This window comes from Trichophyton rubrum, assembly GCF_000151425.1.
Source record: "Trichophyton rubrum CBS 118892 genomic scaffold supercont2.6, whole genome shotgun sequence".
NCBI classification, from domain to species: domain Eukaryota; kingdom Fungi; phylum Ascomycota; class Eurotiomycetes; order Onygenales; family Arthrodermataceae; genus Trichophyton; species Trichophyton rubrum.
In genome coordinates this window covers 632,568-654,750 of record NW_003456423.1, presented here as the reverse complement: position 1 = coordinate 654,750, position 22,183 = coordinate 632,568, and the positions used below count along the sequence as shown (strand labels likewise).

The 22,183-nt window shown below is 53.5% G+C and overlaps 9 protein-coding genes across 10 annotated transcripts in view; 6 read left to right on the top strand and 3 right to left on the bottom strand.

The window, feature by feature from the left end:
• Nucleotides 1-393: 393 nt before the first annotated feature.
• TERG_05650 (uncharacterized protein) lies at nucleotides 394-819 on the top strand (the record flags this gene model as incomplete). The annotated part of the gene is made up of 1 exon (XM_003233729.1): nucleotides 394-819. One exon carries the CDS (start codon nucleotides 394-396, stop codon nucleotides 817-819), a length of 426 nt encoding a protein of 141 aa, XP_003233777.1.
• Nucleotides 820-2,484: 1,665 nt separating this feature from the next.
• TERG_12319 (chitin synthase 2) lies at nucleotides 2,485-3,982 on the top strand (the record flags this gene model as incomplete). The annotated part of the gene is made up of 2 exons (XM_003233728.2): nucleotides 2,485-3,727; nucleotides 3,789-3,982. 2 exons carry the CDS (start codon nucleotides 2,485-2,487, stop codon nucleotides 3,980-3,982), a joined length of 1,437 nt encoding a protein of 478 aa, XP_003233776.2.
• A 208-nt stretch (nucleotides 3,983-4,190) lies between these two features.
• TERG_12318 (uncharacterized protein) lies at nucleotides 4,191-5,187 on the top strand (the record flags this gene model as incomplete). Its single annotated transcript, XM_047751291.1, has 2 exons — nucleotides 4,191-4,210; nucleotides 4,269-5,187. The coding sequence occupies 2 exons, from the start codon at nucleotides 4,191-4,193 to the stop codon at nucleotides 5,185-5,187; spliced, it is 939 nt and encodes a 312-aa protein (XP_047606657.1).
• A 405-nt stretch (nucleotides 5,188-5,592) lies between these two features.
• TERG_05648 (uncharacterized protein) lies at nucleotides 5,593-6,957 on the bottom strand (the record flags this gene model as incomplete). Its single annotated transcript, XM_003233727.2, has 2 exons — nucleotides 5,593-5,949; nucleotides 6,016-6,957. The coding sequence occupies 2 exons, from the start codon at nucleotides 6,955-6,957 to the stop codon at nucleotides 5,593-5,595; spliced, it is 1,299 nt and encodes a 432-aa protein (XP_003233775.2).
• A 1,511-nt stretch (nucleotides 6,958-8,468) lies between these two features.
• On the bottom strand, nucleotides 8,469-10,679 carry TERG_05647 (uncharacterized protein; the record flags this gene model as incomplete). The annotated part of the gene is made up of 4 exons (XM_003233726.1): nucleotides 8,469-9,434; nucleotides 9,499-10,236; nucleotides 10,505-10,606; nucleotides 10,674-10,679. 4 exons carry the CDS (start codon nucleotides 10,677-10,679, stop codon nucleotides 8,469-8,471), a joined length of 1,812 nt encoding a protein of 603 aa, XP_003233774.1.
• A 650-nt stretch (nucleotides 10,680-11,329) lies between these two features.
• On the bottom strand, nucleotides 11,330-13,727 carry TERG_05646 (uncharacterized protein). Of its 2 annotated transcripts, XM_003233725.2 has the most exons (3): nucleotides 13,590-13,727; nucleotides 12,230-13,541; nucleotides 11,330-12,166 (listed from the first exon to the last, which is right to left on the bottom strand). In XM_003233725.2, the coding sequence occupies exons 1-3, from the start codon at nucleotides 13,618-13,620 to the stop codon at nucleotides 11,953-11,955; spliced, it is 1,557 nt and encodes a 518-aa protein (XP_003233773.1). In that variant the 5' UTR covers nucleotides 13,621-13,727; the 3' UTR covers nucleotides 11,330-11,952. The 2 variants fall into 2 exon arrangements, with proteins under 2 accessions (XP_003233773.1, XP_047606656.1); XM_047750011.1 differs by lacking the exon at nucleotides 11,330-12,166 and having other exon boundaries at nucleotides 12,180-13,541.
• A 214-nt stretch (nucleotides 13,728-13,941) lies between these two features.
• On the top strand, nucleotides 13,942-16,241 carry TERG_05645 (uncharacterized protein; the record flags this gene model as incomplete). Its single annotated transcript, XM_003233724.2, has 3 exons — nucleotides 13,942-14,042; nucleotides 14,094-14,229; nucleotides 14,301-16,241. The coding sequence occupies 3 exons, from the start codon at nucleotides 13,942-13,944 to the stop codon at nucleotides 15,891-15,893; spliced, it is 1,830 nt and encodes a 609-aa protein (XP_003233772.1). The 3' UTR covers nucleotides 15,894-16,241.
• A 912-nt stretch (nucleotides 16,242-17,153) lies between these two features.
• TERG_05644 (uncharacterized protein) lies at nucleotides 17,154-20,227 on the top strand (the record flags this gene model as incomplete). Its single annotated transcript, XM_003233723.2, has 1 exon — nucleotides 17,154-20,227. Exon 1 carries the CDS (start codon nucleotides 17,294-17,296, stop codon nucleotides 20,225-20,227), a length of 2,934 nt encoding a protein of 977 aa, XP_003233771.1. The 5' UTR covers nucleotides 17,154-17,293.
• A 953-nt stretch (nucleotides 20,228-21,180) lies between these two features.
• TERG_05643 (uncharacterized protein) overlaps nucleotides 21,181-22,183 on the top strand; it is a gene marked incomplete at its 5' end in the record, with an annotated part of 1,707 nt that continues 704 nt past the window's right edge. Inside the window, one exon of the mRNA XM_003233722.2 lies at nucleotides 21,181-22,154. Within this exon, the coding sequence (XP_003233770.2) occupies nucleotides 21,181-22,154 (974 nt within the window). The remainder of the gene's footprint in view (nucleotides 22,155-22,183) is intronic.

Below are 22,183 nucleotides of genomic sequence, written 5' to 3'. Positions count from 1 at the left end.
TTCGTATCTCCTACATAAATTGCCAATGTCATTCTCAAGTCCATTGTCTTTTGTGCCTCGCTCTGGTAAACGCTTGCATGATGTCCATCTCCCTGGATCTGGATACGGGCCAAAGAGCTTGCCGCTTTCGCCGTCGGAGTCCTGATCTGGGTTTCGCCCTGCCAAGGCGTGGAGTCAAGTCTTTCTTTTTCTTCTTCGATCTCCATCAGTTACCATTTTCAGATCCAGACGGTTATACATATAAAGCGCCGTTGCTCAAGTATGAGGAGTAAGCAGTTCACAACTTCCTTGCGGGAATAGCTACCACCAATTTTTCAGTCAGAAACTATCTAAACTACAGTAAGTTTTAGGTATGCTGTGCCTCATCATAATAGACCTACTAACAGCACAGCAATGGCTACCATCTACTCTCATCTTTCCAAGGCAGAGCAGAACCTCATCGAGGTGGCAACCAAGACTATAGAGGCCATCCCAGTATCCGAAGATTACAGCGTCGGTAGTGCTGCGCTCGCAGAAGACGGCCGTATATTCACCGGCATCAATGTCTATCACTTTACCGGCGGGCCTTGCGCTGAGCTCGTTGTCCTGGGAGTCGCTGCTATGGCCGGGCCGCCCAAACTCACACACATCGTCGCCGTAGGAAACCAAGGGCGAATGATTCTCAGTCCATGTGGCCGCTGCAGACAGGTCTTGGGCGACTTGCATCCAGATATCAAGGCGATAGTACGGGTTGCTGATGGGTCAGTCAGGGTCGAGAAGGTGCAGGATTTGCTGCCGGCGAGATATGTCATACCGGACACCACCGTTGAGAGCATTTAGAGAGTTACCATCAACCTCCTTCTGTAGCTCTTGCACAGTCCAAAGGCCCGTCGTTTTTCTCGATGTTTCCTTCGCTTCTTCGTGTAGATTAATTTAGAGTTACCTCCCGGCTTAGTCAGCCAGGTTGCCATGACAACGTCGAGTTTACATCGGAAAGCCGCAAAGATGAAAGCAACGCGAGCGCTAAAAGTTCTACAAAACTGCAACTCCAGCTTCAGGTTGATCGTCTGGTACATATACAGGACTTATTGCCTCTGATATACCCATAGTTAATTTGCCTGCTGGCATTCTCACCGATCTGGTTCTACCTAATATGCCATATAACTGATCTAGATCGACCATCCTCTACATCTCCGTCCTCCATATCCCCCGCCAGCACAGCCAACAACGACTGTAGTAACGCACGATGGACCAGACAGGAGGCCATTCGGCTCCTCCGGGCTACAGTGAGGAGCCTCCGTCTTACTCGCTACCCAACAACTATGACGATAACGATGATATGAGAACCTCCATGACTGCGGCTGGAGCGAATGCCTCTGCGACGATGCGCCTACTACCCGCTGGCTCCGGAAGTGATTTGAACGAAAGATATGGGACCTACGACACCTATGCTGCCGGCAGTGACCTTGGAAGCGCGCAGTTTGGAATGCAGAGGTCTTCGACATTACAGCGTCAACAGTATGTAGCATCTCAGCCAGAAGAAAGCAGTACACATCAGTCACCGCCAGACGCAGCTTCAGGCAGCAAGATACCAAAACAGTCGCCTGCTACACTTTTCAAAACTACAGCACCAGTCAACTCCCCTTCCTCTGCCTCTCCTGATCCCCGTCTCCTTACCTTGCCCCATGACATTCCCCTTATGAACTTCTCAAAGCAGAATGCCCCTAGTCTCTCCTCCAGCACCAGCCCTATCAAAAGTTTCACAGGGGTATTACATCCTCATTGCGACTATTTCATCCTGCTGTCCCTGCTCCACTACGTTTAGCAAGCCCAAGGCCACCATTGACTTCAAGACCCAAGCGTCAAAATGATAATCTTGCCCTTGACAACTTGGTTCTTCCCTCAATCCAAACCACTAATCAAGGAGCACTGCCATCCATCCAGGAAACGATTGATGAACTAGAGGCTGACCAAAAATCAACTAGCTCTCCTGTATCTCCTTCACGATCATCATCCCAGCGTTATCGTCCCCTCCAGCATCAACCCTCAATAGCCGGTGCTCCAACTTCACAGCCTGCCTCTGCCATAGACCAGGCTCCAGCTATCCCACCCCCAGGAGCACCAAATGTCAATGGAACCCAGTATGCTACACGTCCACCTTCGCCTACCAGGCCATGGACTCCTTCTCGTAGCACTGCTGGCTGGCAACGGCGCCCATCATCTGTTTCGAGCATTCATTATGAGCCGCCAGACATCAACGGCAGTCCACGCCCGGGCACTCCGAGTTCAAGATACGGAGGAAGCCCAAGACGCCCACTGCCCCCAGCGCCGTTGTTCTCTGCGCCAGCTCCTGCTTTATCCAGTGAGACCACTATAAATATCGGAGAAGGTGGTCAATATGACGGAACAGACGACGTGTTTGGAGGTAATGGTAGAACCATAAGCCCTAAACGTTCGTCCCATGGCAGTCTTAGATCGTACGGATCATACTTCAGTGAATCTACCATGGTGACGGAGGAAAAGGAACATATGAAAAAGGGTAACCTGGATGATGACGACGAAGGCTATGGAGAAGTCTATGCTCCAGCCCCCACTGGCCGTCAAGACAGAAGAGGTGTGAGACAGGCATTAATGACGAAGAAGGAAGTCAAGCTTGTCAACGGAGAGCTTATCCTGGAATGTAAGATTCCTACTATCTTGCACAGCTTCTTACCACGGAGAGACGACCGAGAATTCACCCATATGAGGTACACTGCTGTCACTTGCGATCCCGATGACTTCGTAGCAAAGGGATACAAGCTTCGTCAAAACATCGGCAGTACTATGAGAGAAACGGAACTGTTTATATGCGTTACGATGTACAACGAAAACGAAATTGACTTCACCCGTTCGATGCATGGGATCATGAGGAACATTTCTCACTTCTGCTCCAGAACCAAGTCACGAACTTGGGGAAAAGATGGATGGAAGAAAATCGTCGTTTGCATTATTGCTGATGGACGACACAAAGTTCATCCTCGCACCTTGAACGCTCTAGGTGCCATTGGTGTGTATCAGGACGGTATTGCAAAGAACATAGTCAACCAGAAGGAGGTTACGGCTCATTTGTACGAATACACGACCCAAGTCTCTTTGGACCCAGACTTGAAGTTTAAGGGTGCCGAGAAGGGTATCGTGCCTTGTCAGATGATATTTTGTCTCAAGGAACGAAACCAGAAGAAGCTCAATTCTCATAGATGGTTCTTCAATGGGTTTGGCCGTGCATTGAATCCCAATGTTTGCATCTTGCTTGATGTGGGAACAAAGCCGGAGCCAACTGCCTTGTACCATCTTTGGAAAGCATTTGATCAGGACTCTAACGTTGCCGGTGCTGCTGGAGAGATCAAAGCTGGCAAAGGAAAGGGATGGGTCGGATTACTCAACCCTTTGGTTGCATCTCAGAATTTCGAGTACAAGATGTCCAATATTTTGGATAAACCGTTGGAATCTCTGTTTGGATATATCACTGTGCTACCCGGTGCATTGAGTGCTTACCGATACCATGCGCTGCAGAATGATTCCACTGGCCATGGCCCTCTTAGTCAATATTTTAAGGGAGAGATGTTGCACGGGAAGAATGCTGATGTCTTCACGGCTAACATGTATCTTGCCGAAGATCGTATTCTCTGTTGGGAATTGGTTGCTAAAAGGGATGAACAATGGCTTTTGAAATTCGTCAAGAGCGCTGTTGGTGAAACTGATGTTCCAGGTAAGTTATTCAACATTTCAAGCAGCATTGACTAGAGCATTCGACTGACGAATGGTTTCAGATTCTGTTCCTGAGTTTATTTCTCAACGTCGACGATGGCTTAATGGTGCCTTTTTCGCTGCTGTTTATTCTCTGATTCATTTCAGACAGGTTTGGAAAACGGACCACACAGTTGCTCGAAAGATATTGCTGCATATTGAATTTATTTATCAATTCGTCAGCTTGGTCTTTACATTTTTCTCTCTTGTAAGTTGAAATAACCAATGACTTCAGTCTCTGAAACCTGCAAAACGCTGATATAATTTTTCCGTCTAAGGCCAACTTCTATATCACCTTCTACTTCGTTGCACTGGCTGTTGCGGATCCAAAGATAGATCCGTTCGGACATGGAATAGCCAACATCATCTTCATCATCTTGAGATATGCCTGTGTCTTGCTTATTTGTCTGCAATTTATCCTTTCCATGGGTAATCGACCCCAGGGGTAAGTTAAGGAACGCTTCACTTCGTCGATTTGGAAATATACTTACCTTCATTAATAGTGCGAGGAAAATGTTCTTGAGTGGAATGATCGTATACAGTATAATCATGATATACACCACCTTTGCTGGTTTATACGTCGTCATTCGTCAATTCACTGCAAAGGAGAACAAAAGCAAGCTGACTCTGGGACAAAACGTATTCACTAACGTGATTGTATCGACCCTGTCAACAATTGGTCTATACTTTGTCATGTCATTCATCTACCTTGACCCCTGGCACATGTTTACCTCATCTGCCCAATACTTTGCCCTTTTGCCCAGCTACATCTGTACGCTTCAGGTCTATGCCTTCTGCAACACTCACGATGTTACCTGGGGTACAAAGGGAGACAACGTCCTACACACTGACCTTGGTGCAGCACGTATCACAGGCTCCTCAACAGTCGAGCTTGAAATGCCCTCTGAGCAACTCGATATCGACAGTGGATACGACGAAGCATTGCGCAATCTTCGAGACAGACTCGAAGTCGAGAAACCACCCTTATCCGAGTCTCAGATGCAAGAAGATTACTACCGTGCTGTCCGAACATACATGGTCTCTGTATGGCTGATTGCCAACGCTATACTAGGCATGGCCGTGACAGAGTCGTACAGCAGCAAGCACATTGGAAGTAACGGTTACCTAGCCTTTGTACTTTGGAGTGTTGCTGGTCTAGCCGTGTTCCGTGGCATTGGTTCTACAGCCTTTGCAATACTCAACCTCGTCCAGATGATTGCTGAGGGCAAGATGAAATTCAGCGCTGGCAAGTTCACTATCGGTAGTAGTTCAGGAAGCACAAGTGCTCCCAGTTCGATTGGAAAGAGGATTCCGCACAGAAGTATCAAGCATAAAGTTACTGACTTCTTTACCGAAACTGGCTGGACTATTCAGCGGCACTTCAACAAGGTAGCCTACAAGGCAGCCTTCTGGAGGAGATGAGAACGGTCTATTTTGGTCTCGCCTGACTCCATTTATTGTTCCAGCTGTTTAAAAAAAAGAGGGGCGTGTTTGGGAGATTTCTTATTTCCTTTTTTTTATTAATTTCTTGATTGTTTTTCCTTTTCTTTTGTGCATGTTGTTGAATCTTGATGGGAAGTATACATACCCAAATGTGTGGTTGTGGTGTTTACTGGATGTGTTTATGTATGATTTATGTTTTGTGAATGCTTTTTATGATAATGAGGAATTTATCACATTAATGATTTGTTCTATTTCTTTTAATTTGAAGTAAACAAAAATCAACTATGTGCAAATGTATCAACCAATGCCGATCTATAGCCAAGTCACAGCAAACAGGGAATCGAACAACCATACGCTCAGTATATATAACTAGTACCACATCACCTACATGCTATCCTCTCTCCACTTACTTCTGGTCTTATCCCAGGCCGCCTTCTCCTCCTGGCCGTGTAACTCATCCATACCCACACCCAGGCCACGCTCGACCCACTGCTTACTTTCCATCTCAGCCAAACGGGACAGAGCTCGAGCGAATGCAAAGCGCTCTTCGTCTCCACTGAATATCGAGCTTGCCTTGAGCTGATCCATGGTCAGACCTAGATCATCCATAAGATTGCGCATGTCTGCTTGTAGTTCGTCGTTAGACGAGGCATCGCCGTCCTTGGAAGAGGCTTGTTTGATATCATTTTCCGATAGAAAAAGATTTCGCAAGGGTACTGCAGATGTGAGGACTAGTTTTGCCTATTACAAAGTTAGTAAGGACATCGTGGCATGTTTCTACGAATAAGACAAGAAAAAAAATCTTACCCTGCTCTCGTACACTGCGTCGATAAACGTGATGAATCGTCTAGCTAAATCTCGCTGATGCAGACCCATGGCAGGAACATCAGTGATAATGAACGAGTTGTAATGGTTCATAAGCTCAATGTAATCCGCCGCGCTAGTGGCACGGCCTATGATCTCATTGAATGCGAACCGAGCTGCTTTGCCCGATGCTTGCGGAACATGTACGGCTCTCCCCCAAACTTCATGCACAGCAGGATGAGGAGGATCGTTCTCAAAGTCACCTAGGTACCGGAACCATTTATCCGCATGGTGCTCCGCAGCTATATCCATCGGGTTATGATAGACGCCTGACGGCGGACGAGGAATTTTGCGATAATCCGTTGACGAGTTTAAGTTTATTACCGTCAGCGCTGTCTTGAGCAGGTGAATGCAGGGTATGAACGATTCGCGCTGTATTCCGTTCTTGTATAGATCGTCAGGGTGTCTGTTGGAAGTAGTCACCAGCACCACGCCATGGGACATGAGAGATTCAAGTAGACGCCGCAGAATCATAGCATCGGCTACATCTGTGCATTGGAATTCGTCGAAGCAAAGCACGCTGGATTTCTCGGCTATATCTGCCGCCACGAACGGGACGCCGTCGATGTCCGCTCCCTGTTGGGATTTGACGGCGAATAACCGCTTGTGAACATCTTGCATGAAGTTGTGGAAGTGGATTCTTGTCTTGGAGGTGATGGAGGGAGGGAGCGTGTCGTAAAATAGATCCATGAGCATTGTCTTGCCGCATCCTACGTCTCCGTGCATGTATAGGCCCTTAGGCATGTTGGCGGGTATCTTGGTTGTCTCGGTTGGTTTGGGAGCGTTGTTGAATAGCATGCCGAAGAAGGAGGATTTGGGTGGCTGCGGGTTGAGTGATTCTAGGGTTGGGTGGACGACGGTGGGCGCCTTGTAGTTGCATAGCATGTCATGAAGGTCCTGTAGGTGTTGTATTATTGCTGGCGCGGGAACGGGTTAGTATTGATTGTAAGTTGCGATTGAAAGTAAACGGGTGAAATGAGAATGCCTACCTCTCTGATGGTCGTCGTCTCTCAAGAGGCCTGCCTCGACTCGACTTTCATATTCCTGCAGTGGCCCATGGGTGGCATCGACCTTCTTCTCTTTCTCGCCGACAGCTGCGGCCGTTGACATCTCCATCTTCATCTTCATGCTCCCTCCCGCGCCCCACTGCCCTTCAACGTCGCCCCTCTTCAACCGGGTTACATGCTGAAGACTCCTCACATTGCCGTTCCCACTCGAACATGTCAAGGATGCAGAAGAGCTACCATAGTTTCGAACAGCTCTGTTCAAACACGATGCGCAAATGGTGTGTCTCGGGGTTCGCGCAGCCAGTCGCAGGGTAGATAACGGCCGAATCACAGGCGTCATGTTTGTCTGGGCGCCACCGTAACGCCTTTCAATGCTTTCAATATATCTAACGAGGTCGTAATATCACGAACTCCGGCTTCGAGCCATGTAGTTTGCTGTGCTGCTGTATATAGATCGAGACGATAGAACGGCCGTCGGACATCGGATGGCGAGTGTTCGGGTAAATAGAGGAAAGGAAAAGAAACAGAATCAAGCTGCAGGCATAACTCTCTAGCCAACGAGCGTTCTATTCTAGTGTCATCAACGAAAGCGTCAAGCTGTGTGTCTATAAGTTGCAGGTTGACGGTTGTTTCTTCGTCTTTTGGCCGGTAAAAAAGATGAAAAGTCCTGGTTTCCTTTTCAGGACTAGCGCGACATCCACTTTGCCGAGGCATAAAGCCTGCAGTACTCAAGTGTAGGCAGTCAAGACTATAAGGCTTCTCTGCTATCGTTCAGTAGATTAAGGTAGATTAAGATGGAGGTATAGATTACTAGATGGTAGAGGATACACATGCGATTCATGACTGCCAGTAAGAGACTTTTCCCCCTTGCTCCGGTCCAGATAGACGAATACTCAGAAATACAAACAAGACGCGAGGACCAGATATAAAAAGGACCAGTAGAAAGAAAAGCAAAGCGTGAAGTGGGAAAACAAGACCCTAACGGCCGTTAACATAGGGGAATACGGAAAACGCAAGCAAATGAGGAACAGACATAAGGACGTAAGACATGGTAGACTCTAGAAACGTAGCGTAGCAGGTTGCATGAGGTATTTGGGGGGATATCCGACGTAAACAGAAATAAGAAAGGAAACAGATGACAGGTATATGTGACAGAAGAGTGTATCCATATGGCGAGACCGGCAGACAGGTAGACGTAGATGGGGATATATGGAAAAACAGACAAAGAAGAGGTGAAGCCAGAGAACGCCGAGAAAACAAGGAAGAAAAGGTGGTATAAGGGAATCCAGGATATAGATAGCAGAGGAGATAAGAAATGGTAAAAATGAAAAAGGAGAAGACGCGGCCGTAGAATAGGAGAAGGGACGGATGGGGAATGAATGGAGGAGATCACGGTGTGCTGACGTAGAGCATGAGTTTGGCGTTTCGACGAATAGCAGTCTCCAGGTCGGCGTCTCCGAGTAGCTCGACAAACGAGTTTGACGGCTCATCCTTGTACCGAATGACCATGGAGTCGACCTTGAGTCTGTCCCGCAGCTTATCGGTTAGTTGCCGTAGGTTGATATCGTCTGGTACACGGATGACGATGATGTCGTCTTGGAAGAAGACTTTGATCTTTATCGCACCGGAGCCCTGGGAGGGCATCTGGCTGTTGAACGAGCTTCCTTGGCGAGACATGGACGGGGCCTGTGCTTGTCCTGGGGGTGGCATCGGCTGGTGTGGCTGCTGATGGTACTGCTGGGAGACGGAACCCTGGCTGCGTTGGTGGGTAGGTCGTTGAGAAGGCTGGTAGTGGGCTTGCTGGTTGGGACCACTCATCTGGCCCTGGGAGGACTGGCGGGAAGCGGTTCGAGACAGGTTGTGGCCCGAGGACTGCTGCGAGCCGCTGGAGAGGCGGTAGTCATCTGACATGACGGCGGGATCGATCTCGAAGTCACCTGGACGCGGCGCAAAGAGCTGGCGCACGAGCTGGCAGCGGGAGATGTGCGGGGGCATGGCGAGGAGCTGCTTGACGTACTCGTCTAGGCTCTGGCGACGGCCGTTGGAGATGGCGTTTGTAACCTGGGTGACGGGTCCAGGCATGAAAGGAAGAGTGCGCTGGCCGCCTCTGTTGCCGGCTTCTTCTTCGAATTGGGAGAGTAGGGCGATCTGGAAGTCGTAGAAGTCGTGGTAGTAGCGAGAGAGCTCCCACCACCGGCCGTCTTCCATCTGGACCTCGACGATGTACCAGTACTTGTCATTGTCGAAGCAGTACCGCGGAATTGACGCTTGTACGGGTATAGGTACTTGATAGTGCTGCGGTTGCTGTTGTGGTTGCTGTGAATAGCCATGCTTGCTTGGGGATCGTTGGTGGTTCTACAAAGCATTAGCACTGAAAAGAACTAAAATAATGAGTGGTAAAAAGCAAAGAAATACTGACAGAGCGAGAGTTGAGGCTCATGCGCTCGAGTTCGGCTGCCGCCTGCTGCGGCCCGTTCTCGAACTTGCCTAGAGAGATGGAGGAGTTCTTGTACTCGGCGGTCATCTTCTTCCACTCCTCGACCCGGGGCACGCCCGCGCGTCGAACAGCCTCGAGGGGGTCCGGCGCCGACTTCCCTGTCGTCATGTCTCTGATTTCAATGAAGGAGACCGGGATCAGGCCCGGCCCACCCAGACGGCCGATGGGCTTTGCGACAAACCACTCTGGATTTGACTGGGCGATGACGATGATGGCCTCTCCGGCCTTTGCCTCGAGCTCGTCCGGCCGCTCAGCGTTGAAGTCGTACATGACGATGCCGTAGACCATGGCGGTGGCTCCCGCCTTGCCGAGAGACGACATTCTGAACTGCGAGGGCTTTTCCGGCTTGCTGGTCGTGTTGACGATGGTGCTGCTGTCCGAGAAGCCGGAGTCGTGGGCGAGGCGAGGCTGCTGCTGCTGGTGGTGATGCAGGTCTGCGGGCGCGTGGACGGAGTCTCCGCTGTCCCGCTGGTTCTTGCCGATGACCTCGAAGAAGGCGACGGGGACGAGGCCGCGGGCGTTGGGGAAGAGCGGGTTGCAGGCCTCGTACCAGTGCTGGTCGTCCTCTCTGCTGATGACGTGGAAGAAGTCTCCCTTGCTGAACGCGAGCTCCTCTCTGTTCTCGGGCGACGGCTGGTAGTCGTACAGCGCTTTTATCACCTGTCAAGAGGTCAGTTATGTGTTGCTGGTGGTGTCGCCGCTTGCTGCTGCTGCTGCTGCTGCTGGTTGTGGGATGAGGTGAGGTTGTTGGGAGGGTCGAGCGGGCGGGCGTGAGAATCCACCGCAAGCGCAGGCAGGCAGACCCTTGCAGTGCTTGGTGGCGGGCGACGCAGCGAGCGAGACAAGCGAGCAAGCGATGACCGCGTCCTCGAAGCAAAGTAGGATAAGATGAGCAGGAGAAGAAGAAGAAGAAAAGAGGCTGTCTGACCTTCTTGGGCGGCAAGATGGCGAGGGCTGACTTGGGCGTGATCGAGACATGCTGGTGGTGCTGCGACTTTTCCTTGTCGCCCTTGAGCGAGCGCCGGATGGCCTGGAGTAAAGCAGTTAGCCAGGCAGGCAGCAAGAGAGAGAGAGAGAGAGAGAGAGAGACGGCCTACCTTCATGGCGCTGGCTGAGACTGTCGATGGCGATGGCTGTGACTTTGTTTCTTCTGCGCTGTCAGAGTTACAAGAAAGAAGAAGAAGAAAAGGACAAGAAGTGGCGAAGGAAGAAAAAGACGAAGACGCCCCCAGCAAGTTAATAAGGACGGACCGAAGGAGCCAGCAGACTTTTGGCCAGACAGAGAATAGCAGGCAGAGATGGAGATGCAGACGTCAAAAGACGAATAACTAGTAGGATAGAGATAGAGACAGAGATGGTCGAGTCGAGGCCGCCGTGTTCTGTAACGATGAGTGTTTCGAGCAGAAAAGGGGTCGACGCCGGGCAGGGAAGAAGCAAGAAGAGAGACAACAAACAGACAGACAGACAGGCAGGGAGTAGAAGAAGAAGAAGTAGATAGATGGATAGACAAGAGATAGAGTAGGACTGTTTACTTACTTCTAGATGGCTAGAGGCGATCGCGGGGCGGTTGCAGTGAGATCGGGTAGCTGATGTCTTATAGGCAGGGATGGGCTGGCTGGCGGAGATTTTGATATTGGATAAAGACGAAGCAGAAGGAGACTAAGAAGAAGAAGAAGAAGTAGATGGAGCAGACGAAGACGATGAAGAGGAGTGAAGACGATGAGAAGAGCAGCAGACTAGAAGAGATGATCGGCTGTGCGACTGTTCAGGGCCGTTAGGAGGCTGGGAAAAAGCAAGCATAGCCAGGGCGGAGGGGAGTAGAAGCTGATATATAGATCGAGATCGAGATATAGAGATTGAAGACATAGCATGAAGATATAGAAAGAAGATGTATTATAGATGAGTTAACTACGCCAGCTATGGAAGATACATACGCAACTAGACGCCCGCTGCCTGCATGCATTGCCAGAGTCCACCAGCCCCTGAAGAAGAAGATCCTGAAGAAAGCCTTGAAGAAAGACGAGGAAGAAGCAAAGAAGAAGAGGAGAAGAAGGCAAGAGAAGGCAAGCTCGTTGCTTTTTCCTTCTCTTGACCCTTGCCGGTTCTTCTGCTCGGTTCTGTTCTCCGGTCCGCGATGCAGATGCAGATGCTGATAATAGTACCGAGATACCATCCGTGTCCCAACGCAACGCCCCTATTCAAAGACCAAAGACCAAGACCAAGACCAAGATAAAGTAGAAGAAGATAACTCGCTCAGATGAAGAAAAGAAGCCGGATGAGTGCAGATGAATTTAAGAGGTAAGGTGAAGGAAGAAGTCGAGGGATGGTAGAGAAGGTGAAATTGGGTGAAGTCTAAGGGGGGAGTACGAAGGATGGTTATATCTGGCCCTTGATGTCGATGCGCCGGAAGGCCTCCTGCTTGGCCGCCTCAAAGGCCGCACCACACTTGCCGGTTAGCAGCCTGACGCCGTCCTGCGTTTCCTGCAGCAGCTGCTCGGAGACGTGGTCCAGCACAAAGCGGGCGCTCTGCTCGTCGGACTCGAAGCCCAGCTCTTCCGTGATGAACCTGATATTCACATCCGGTTTGTACCTAGACGTTCGTTAGCAGGAGAGAAAGTCAGGAGAAAGGGGAATGGGAGTGATAAAGACTCACGCTTTACAAATACATGCTAGGGCGGCGAGACGCTCGCGGTCGACAAACATGTCCATGAGATAGGCGCCCATGTTGGGGGTGTCAAGATACAGCTGGAAGAAACGATGGTAGTTGCCCATGGCCAGGGCGGCGCGGACGGCCAGGGCATGGCTGACGGCCGGATCAGCCTTCTCTGCAGCGGTTAGATCTGACAGGGCGCTATTGATCGCCGTCTGGTTGCGGGTGTAGATGAAATAGAGAATACGATACGCTTTGAACTCCATCGGATGGCCGCCGCCCAGGTTCAGCGCGTACAAGCCCTGCAGCTGCGTCTGGCACTGGTTATACTCACCGAGGTCGCCCTTTTCGAGTGCAATGCGCGCGTGGATCTCGTACACCAGCACCGTGAAGTCGTTCTTGATGTGCTGCACCGTCAGGTCCTGCCGCATCGACTTGAACTGGTCGCAGATGTAGCCGTAGTTGTTCTCCTGCTTCCACCGCCGCTTGAGCAGGTCGAGGGTCTTGCGCAGGACTGGAAGCGGGCGTACGTTGTCCGGGTTGGGCGCGGCGGTCAGACGCAGGTACCGCTTCTCCAGCTGCGTGCTGCGGCCGACGATGGGGCCCGCGTGCTGGTTGGAGCTCTGGCTGGTGTATGTCTGGGTGTAAGAGGGTTGGGGGGACTTGACCTTGGCGGGGGAGTAGGTGCTTTCAAACCGTCGTTTCCTGCTCTCCAGGTGGTGATGGCTGCTGATGTTACTGTTAGACTTACTGTTTAACCCGTCACTATTACTGATATTGTTATTGTTGTTAGTAGTAGTAGCAGCATTCTCCAGGCGCCTGCGTTTGTCCTCTGCGGTGGCCCTCCACGGCGGTATTTCCTGGTTGCTTGTTCCGGTAGAAGTAGATGTGTCTGTTGAGATGTCAGTCGACTTCCGCTTGGGCGAGGTCCTGGTGGGGTGGAGAGAGAGCTGGTGGGTGACGGAAGGGAGGGCGGCGTTGCGTTCGGCCTGGATCATCTGCTGCGGCAAGGGCAGGCTGGCCCAGTCGATGGCTTCAAGGCTGTTGGTCTCTGCTGCGCCGGTGATGACCTGCTTGAGCCTGGCCTCCATCTCCGCGCGAGAAATGCCGGGTATCTGCTGCTCGGGCACGAAGCACCGCTGCACGTACTCTCGCACTGCCGGGGGCCACTCCACCCGCTTTCTCGTCTCTGTTGAAGAAGCCGGAGCCGCAGTCATGGTCGTAGTAGTGGTAGAAGTCGTAGAAGCAGTAGAGGAGGCGCTGCGAGCCAGCGTCCGGCGGGCGTGGACGGGGGTGTACGCAGGAGCAGTCGGTCCTGGAGAGTCGGTCAGCGCTGCACAACCACCGTCAGAGGGCGTCTTACCACTAGCGGACGCTCGCCATGCCGTGTTCATCTCAGAATACGATGTGAATACAATGTGAATACGACGAGAGTACGATGAAGAGAAGAAGAAGATGATGATGAGAAGATGATGAAGAGAAATGATGAAGATGATGAAGATGAGATGTCGTTGTGATAAAGTCAAGTCGAAGAAGTCGAAGTTTGTGGTTTCGTACCTTTTCGGCTTAGCGTCGCCTCGCCTTATGACTTCACGACTTCGACGCCAACAGCTTCACGGCCTCACTTTGATATCTTCTTCACTCTGATATCCTCGCTCTGATACTGCGATCTTTGATGGTTCGAGTGGCTCTCCTGGCGCAGAAGATGGTGCTCGATGTTCTTCCAGCCAGTCGACCTTACCACCGCCCTCCGCCCGTGCCTGCTGCCGGATGAGACGCTGCTCTTCGTCCAGGACGCCATCGGGCTCTACGATGGGTACTCCTCTATCCCTCGTTTATATAGAGAATAAGCGGCTGACGATGATAGTAAATACAAGATTCCGCGGTGCCAGAACGGCCATGCGTACCTGACCTCGCACCGGATATGCTATGTCGACCTGGACGAGCCCCGCGGGTGCTCAGTGGGCATCGACCTCAAGGACATCGACCGTGTTGAGTTTCAGGTAGCTTCTCTCGCCCAGCATACGGCAGGACGGGTTGATGGATAGGCCGCTAACATGCTTTCAACTGCTAGGCCAGGTTTCTGCGCTCGTCGCCGAAGATCAGTCTGCTGCCGCGGAGACGGGCGGCGGCTCCAGGGTCTACTTCTACAACGCCTACGGGCCCAGGTACAGCTACAGCATCTACCAATATCAAGTGTGAAGCGAGGACGGCGACGTGGGTGTGTCCGATCTGCTCGTTTGCGAACCCGGTACCATCCAACTTTGACCCTGCGCTGGCTGCGTCGACGACCATCCCGCCGTGTCTGGCATGTGGCATCAGGCCGCCCTTGACCACTCTTCTCAAAGCAGCCATCACCGCCTCGACTTCTGCCACTGCCACTGCTACTTCTAATATTTCCTCCTCCTCCTCATCATCTAAGATATGTCCGAGGTGTACGTTTGCCAATCATCCGTGGCTGCAAGGGTGCGAGATTTGCGGTGCCGGGCTGGGTGGGAACGGGAGCGGGAGCGGTGGCCTGACCGGAGCAGCAGCGGCAGCAGCGGCGGCGGCGGCGTCCCGGACTGACTCGCCTGCGCCGTTTGGGCCAGCGTCGCGACTGGAAGGGAGGGAGATTGGGGATTGTGTCAAGCTCTCATTTCGATCAGGCGGGGAGAAGGTGTTCCACGAGCGACTGAGGGGGGCTCTTGTCCAGCGCAAGTGGATTCTCCAGGACGCTCCTCCGGTGCCCAAAGCCGGTTCTGCTGGTGTTAACACTGGTACTGGTACTGGTACGACTGGTGCGACTGGCATGATTCCTGGCGCAATTGGTACTGCTGGCACAGCTGATAGTAACGTTGGTGGTGGTGGTGGTGGTGGTGGTGGTGGTAGTACTAGTAGTGGTACGGCTGCTGGCATCGCAGGCCTAGAGCGCCGTGGACTGGAGGCCCGACGCAACAACGAGGCAGTGATCGGAGGAGCGTTTGAGGATCTCGAGGCGCTGATGGCGTCTGCCCGCGAGGTTGTGGCGCTGGCCGAGACGTTTGCCCGAGAGCGACGAAACGACGCCGGTGTCACAGACGAGGTCTCGCAGTCCGCCGCCGCCCTCGGGATGATCACGACCAAGCAGCTGCTGGGCCAGTCCGCAGCCTCTGCATCCTCGTTCTCGTCCTCGTCCTCGACCAGCGCCAGCCTGTACGTGACCGAGCTGTCTCGCAACCTGGCAGAGTACCTGACCGACGAGCGAGAGGCGCTGCTGCGACGAGCGGGCGGCATCATGAGCCTGGTGGACGTGTGGGCGGCCTTTAACCGAGCCCGCAACGGAGTCGAGCTTGTGAGTCCGCGAGACTTCCACTCTGCGGCCGAGCAGTGGGAGGTGCTCCGCCTGCCAGTCCGCCTGCGCCGGTTCAGGAAGAGTGGTCTGCTGGTCGTGCAGCGGGCCGACTGGACGGACGAGAAGACCTTGCAGCAGCTCTCCGCCTGGCTCAACCAGTTACACAGTACTACTACTACGACTTCTACGACTGCTTCCTGCTTTGGCCGGGGCGTGACTGCGCAGGAAGCCGGCGAGCGGTTTGGCTGGAGTCTCGGGGTGGCCAGCGAGGAGCTCGAGATGGCTGAGGAAAGGGGCCTGCTGTGTCGCGAGCAGGGCGTCGAGGGCCTCCGCTTCTGGCTCAACCACTTCTAGCCATCGACCCCGGCCTTCTTTCATCTGGCCCTCTTGTCCTCTTGTCCTCTTGTCTGTCGCCGTCTGTGTGTCTGCGTGGCTGATCTATGTACAGGAAGGCAGGGAGGAAACCAACAGCCAACACCAGGGGCATCCACCATCCATCGTCAGGCAGCCTGGCTCGTACATGAGTCTATTAGCCCATCCATGCCGCATCCTTCGCCCTGTCTGCTATATCACTCTGCTATATCCCGGCATCTCACCCCTATTCTCCGACCTGTAGACTTCACTATCACTTACTCTCACCATCACCTACTATCCTCAATTTCTTCCAGCTTCTCTAGACGCCCACGACGCCCACGTAGCCAGCCAGCCCGCCCTGTGCGACTCCGTAAAATTGCCCTTCCCCATCGCGCTGCGTCCGACAGGCCAACCGAAATGCCAGCCACGCCTTGCGGGGGCCGCTAAAGCAAGTCTTTTCACTTAGTGCCAGGGGGGGGGGGGGGGGATCAGACGGGCCCGTTCAGGGGCTCCTCTGCGTCTCTTCGTATTCTCCGTACAACAGCGAAGGAAGACAAAAGACACACAGCAAGAGAGAGAGAGAGTGAGAGAGAGTCCTGGCGACTGGGATGTGCCTTTGTCTTGCCGTCTTTTCTTCTTCTTCAACCGTCTTTCTTCGTCTTCGTCTTCTTTCTTTCATCTTTGACTGTCTTTGCTGTCTGTCTCGACTCGAAGCGCCGCCGGCCGCACTAAGAGAAAAAGGCTTTTCGTTGCTTTTCCCGGCTTCATCTCCTCGTCTTCTTCATCTTACTCTCTTCCCTTCTTCATCTCTTCATCTCTCAAGTCTTCGTCACGCTCGTTTGTCTTCGGACGTTACGCTCTCTCGCTGTCTCTGCTGCCTCTCGCTGGCTTCTTCTCCTGCTGTCTCGCCGTCACCGACAAAGACGGGTCGCAAGTAAGCGCGCATCCTCCCGCATCTTCTGGCACCAGCATCAAAGACGAGAAGAAGCAGATCAAGAGACGGTCAAGAGATAGAAGATCCCATCTTGTCTTGTTCTCTGTCTTTTTCTCTTTCTCCTTGTCTTGTTCTCTGTCTTTTTCTCTCTTTCTCCTTGTCTTGCTGTCTGTCTTCGTCTTCTCTCAGCCTGCTCATCCTCCAGCCTGACTCGACTCTCGTTTATTCCTCTTCACTGCGATTCTTCGTCGATTCCCTCGTTATTCACTGCTTGTCTTCACTGATTATCTCGTTATTCACTGCTAATCCGTCCAGCTGTTATGACCTAGAGACCGCAGCCGCACTCCTTACCGGACGCCTGTCCACCACACTCGTTAACAGCCAGCGACAGCCAGCACCAAACCCTTCGATCCCAGTTATAATCCCATTAATACGTCTTAATCAATAGCCTCTCGACGGGCGAGAGATGCGCCTTGCCGCTGCCCTCCTCGCGGCCGTCGCCGTAGAGGCGCTGGGCGACCTCCCTGCCGCCCACCGGCCGCAGCACTACTTCCCGCGCCTCGTCAGGCGAGACCTCGACCGCACCTCATGGGGCTCCTCCAGGAAGATGGTCAAGGCCGCTGAGCCCATGGACAGGCGCGAGGTCGTCGTCGTGCCCGTCACCGTGCAAAAGGGCGCCGACGGCAGCCTGCACACCCTGCACGGCGAGCCCAGCGAGATGCCGCACTACTTCAACGCCATCGTCATGCCCACCGCTGCCTCGACCGATTCCACGACGACGAGCGTCACCACCGCCGACTCTACGGGGGGTTCTAGCTCGAGCGGAAGTGCGAGCTCGAGTGCGGGTGAAAGCCCGAGTCCAAGTCCAACTCCAACTCCAACTCCAACGCCAGGTGAGCCGGCAACGACGACTCCTCCAACGGTCCATCCAACGCCTCCAACGGTGCCAACGGTGCCAACGGTGCCAACGGTGCCAACGGTGCCAACGGTGCCAACGGTCCCTTCAATGCCGTCTGAACCCTCTGAGCCCGCCGAACCAAGTGAGCCAGGTGAGCCTACGCCTTCGATACCAACGGTCCCTTCAAGCAAGCCCACCGTACCAGAGGAGCCCGTTTCCTCGACTCTGCTGCCTCCTATCCTGCCTAGTCCACCGGCTACCTCTCCCAGCAGCCCTGAGACGTCTTCTCCGGCTCCCACTTTGCTGCCGACTTTGCTCCCTACTTCGCTCCCTACTTTGCTCCCTACTTTGCTCCCTACTTTGCTCCCTACTTTGCTCCCTACTTTGCTTCCCCCTCAGGAGTCGTCTTCTTCTCAGCCTCCCCAGGCCCCGAGCTCCTCCTACACTCCTCCGCAGGTTCCACCGTCATCAGAGGCTCCAATTAGTCCCCCAACTGAGTCCACCACTCCCCCCGGTGCTCCCCAGCCTACTGTGCCAACAACCGTAGTGCCCTCCATGCCTTCCATGCCCTCAATGCCTCCCATGAGTCCCTCGCAGGGAGTCAGTCTCCCCGGCGTGCCTACTGGAGACAGCACTCTCATCCCGCTGCCCACTCTCTTCCCCTCGGCCTCTGCTCCGTCCTCCCCCCCTACCCAGCCCGGTCAATCTTCTCAACCTTCTCAGCCCGGCCAGTCTTCTCAGCCAATGCAGCCTACCCCGCCAGAAACACCTACTATCCCTACTACTTCTGCCACGGGCGGCATGACTTACCCGGGTGGGGGCACGGGAACTGCTTCTGGCCCGACCTCGACTGAGGGAACAGGCATTCTGCCCACTCTCCTCCCAATTCCCTCGGACACTACTGGTAGTGATACTGGTACTTCCACTGGAACTGCTACTGGAACCAACACTGCAACGGGAACTGCTACTGGGACTGGCACTGCAACGGGAACTGCTACTGGGACTGGAACTGCTACGGGAACCCCTAGTGGAACTCCCACCAGCTCCCCATCCTCTCCCATTTCCATCTCTATCCCAATCTCTCTTCCAACCGACCTCACCAGTGTCACCAATTTCCCTACCTACTCTCCCACCGGTGACCCAGCTACCGTGACCGGCCCTGGCAGCGGAACAGCCACTACTCCTACCGTTCTTCCGACGGGAACTGGAACTTCTACCGGAACTACAGGCACAGCAACTTCTACTGGAACTTCTACTGGAACCTCAACTGGAACCTCTGCTACAACTGGCACCGGGACAGAGACGCCTACTTCAGTCACCTTCCCATCGCTCTCAGTTCCTACTGGCACCGCCTCGACTTCCACCGGCACCATTGGAACTGGCATCACCACCACTCCCACCGGCACCGGAACCATGGGCAGCAGCACTTACTCCTCCCATTCTACTGCCTCGGAGACCTCCACCTCTGGCTCGGATACCTCTACCGTCCGTCCCTCGACGATGACGACCGTCACCACCACCCGTCCTCCCCACACGTCAACCCCAACTTCCACTACGCCCTCCTCCACGGTTCCCATCTCTACCAACACCGAGACCACTCTGTCCGTGCCAACCTCCATCATCATCCAGACCTCCACTACCACCACCACTTCGGCCACTGCAACCCACTCCCCCAAGCCGTTGCCATACATGATTTCCCCTCCCAACGCTAAGCCGCCACCACAAGACTCAGTCCTCATCCAACTAGGATTCAATGGCTCTCTACCCTACGAGTTTATCGCCTTGAACACTGATGTGGTCGCCCAAATCTTTACGTTCATGCCCAGTGGAGTATCTTATGCTGTCGAAACCGATAAGGACGAGACCCCCATCTCAGGTATAGGTCAATACGACAGGGGTACCAAGAAGGGCTACACCACCGCCCTCGCCTTCTTCTACATCCCAAGGGATCTTTACAAAGTTCTCGCAACCAGTCTCACCACGCCCCAGTCCAGGCTCTACACTAATCCGGACCAATCAACCTTCACACTCATGTCCATGATCGACCCAAGTATCCCCTTACTTGCCGGTGGTCAACCAATGCCCGGAGGAGGCAGTGCTCCATATCCAGGTGGTCTTCCCGGTTCAGGCAACAATGGCGGCAACGGTGACGGTCCCGACGGTAACGAAAACAAAGGAAAAGGCCCCGGAGGCTCGGCTGGCGCAACTGGCATCAAACCAGGTGCAGTCGGCATCGGTCTAGGCGTCGTCGGTGGAGCTGCCCTGTACGGAGCAGCCATGTTCTTCGTTGCTCGCCGCTACAGAAAGAAACGCAATCTCCATCGTCGATCGGACTCTCTGACCAGTGGTATGGGCTCCCCAACGCCTTACCACGATGAGCAGCGTGCCGGCAGCTCGTTCGCAGGCACAACGATGAACGATCGGTACTCGGGTGCTGGCAGTGGTCGGACGGCGCAGATCAGTGCGCCTGTCATGGCTGAGAACTCCCTTGGCTGGAATTAGCCTTGTCACCACCACCACTCCCACCACCACCCAGGAGCGCCCATCTATGCATGCCGTGCCGTTCCTCTAATTCTTCTTCTTTTTCCCTACCGTCTGCCTAAGTTACATACGCCTTTTGTCCTTGCTTTTACGTGTCGACGCTTTTTCTTTTTATAGACAGCTGGATATCCTCACTATTCCCCCCTCCCCCCGTCCCCGTCCCCGTCCCCGTCAGCAACACCAACGCGTACTCTGGTTCAGCCCATGCCGTTCTGTTCCCTATGTTTGCCTGCTTCCTTGCCTACTTAAATGTACCAACACACGTTCCTTGATTCGAAGATAAAAAAAAAAAAGACAGTCTCAACAGACGCAGACATCAACTATCCAGCAAACCAGCTCAGTACCCCCTGACCCCCTTTTCCTCAGCCCCCTTTTACCCCAATACCCATTCCCATTCCCATCCCCTTCCCTACCCATTTCCTATGTTTTTGAAATCTTCCAGCTCAAATATCGATCTGCCTGTGTTTTCAACCCTCCTTTTGCTATTTTAAACACTACGTACTAACCTAGCCATCTTCTACCCTACCTATTTTACTCGCTGATACCTTTCTTGCCTGCTCGCCGGCCCCCTTTTTGCTTTCCTTTACTACTTTTATTCATATACTTAGTTACCCTTCACGGCTATCTATGTACATATATTATAGGCAGACATTCACTCACGTCTTTCCTTGTGTTTATAGTATATAATATGTAGATCTCGTATGTAGGGCAGAAGTAGGAATAGAATCAGATCAAAAATCCCTTTCATTTTGATACGAGTCACCGAGCAATGAGGCTGAGATGGCCGGGATCAGGCATCGTCGTATACTCTGATATCAACCTCCACCAGTTCGTCCATATCACCACCACCATCATTATCACCACCACCACCACCACCATGCGATAGATACACACGTCTACAGATATAGATCAAGATGACAGACTGGACTCGAGAGACGCTCCTCTCGCACCTCTCCTACGGCTACTCGCTCAAAGACCTGCCGCCCCCGCAGCGCATCCCATCCACCCGCCTCGCCCGCGAAGCCACAGCCGTCTCATCCTCCTCCATCGGCGCCCTCGACGCCCTCCCGCTCGAGCTGCTGCATCTCATCCTCGAGCAAACAGACATCCTCTCCCTGCTGCGCTTCGCCCGCACCTCGCTGCGCGCCAGATCCGTCCTCTCGTCGCTGCACGCCTACAACTTCCTCCTCGCCCACGCCCCAGACGCCCTCAGACAGCTCGCCCTCGCCAACCTCCTCGCAGCCCACGAGACCCGCTCGATCTACACGGCGCTGCTCTCAACCGCCTGCTCCTCCTGCCTCCAGCCCTCGCGAGCAACGCACTTCTACCTCCCCTCGGCCCAACGAATCTGCTATTCCTGTCGCACGCTCAACCCGGGCCTATGGCTGATCCCGCTCTCCTTCGCCAGACGCTGTTTCAGGCTCAGCGCTTCATCCACCGCAAAGCTTCCCCTGCTTCACTTCCGGCCTGACACCACCACCAGAACCATCATCTCCGGCAACCGCAAGCACAAGCACAAGCGCAAGTCCGAGCCGTGCGTGTCGCTTCGTGATGTGCGCCGGCTCGCGGAGAAGGTGCATGGCTCCATGGAAGAAGTGTACCGGCTGCAGACCAAGGGCGGCATGCACGCTTCCTGTCTGATGGAAGCCTACTTGATGCAGTTCCTACGAGACGCACCCTGCCAGCCCTTCACCCCGTTCCTGCTAGCCTCGACGGGCTGGTGGGAGGAGATATCAGAGTACCTTGCTCGTCTGCTGGATGACCTGGGTGTGGTGGGCAGGGAGAGTGTGCCGTTGCCATGGCCTGATGCCAACACGGTACCTTCGTCCACTTCCGCATCTACATCTCCTTCATCTTCCTCACCTTCAGGAGAAGATGTCATGGAAGGGTACTGGTGTCAGGGCTGCTCGAAACTGG

Bases quoted from the DNA above. Each gene is read 5' to 3' on its own strand.
- TERG_05646 (XM_003233725.2), bottom strand. From the start codon at position 13,620: ATGAACACGGCATGGCGAGCGTCCGCTAGTG. The intron at 13,542-13,589 runs GTAAGACGCCCT...CCGACTCTCCAG, and splicing joins ATGGCGAGCGTCCGCTAGTG to GACCGACTGCTCCTGCGTAC. The intron at 12,167-12,229 runs GTGAGTCTTTAT...ACGAACGTCTAG, and splicing joins CTAGCATGTATTTGTAAAGC to GTACAAACCGGATGTGAATA.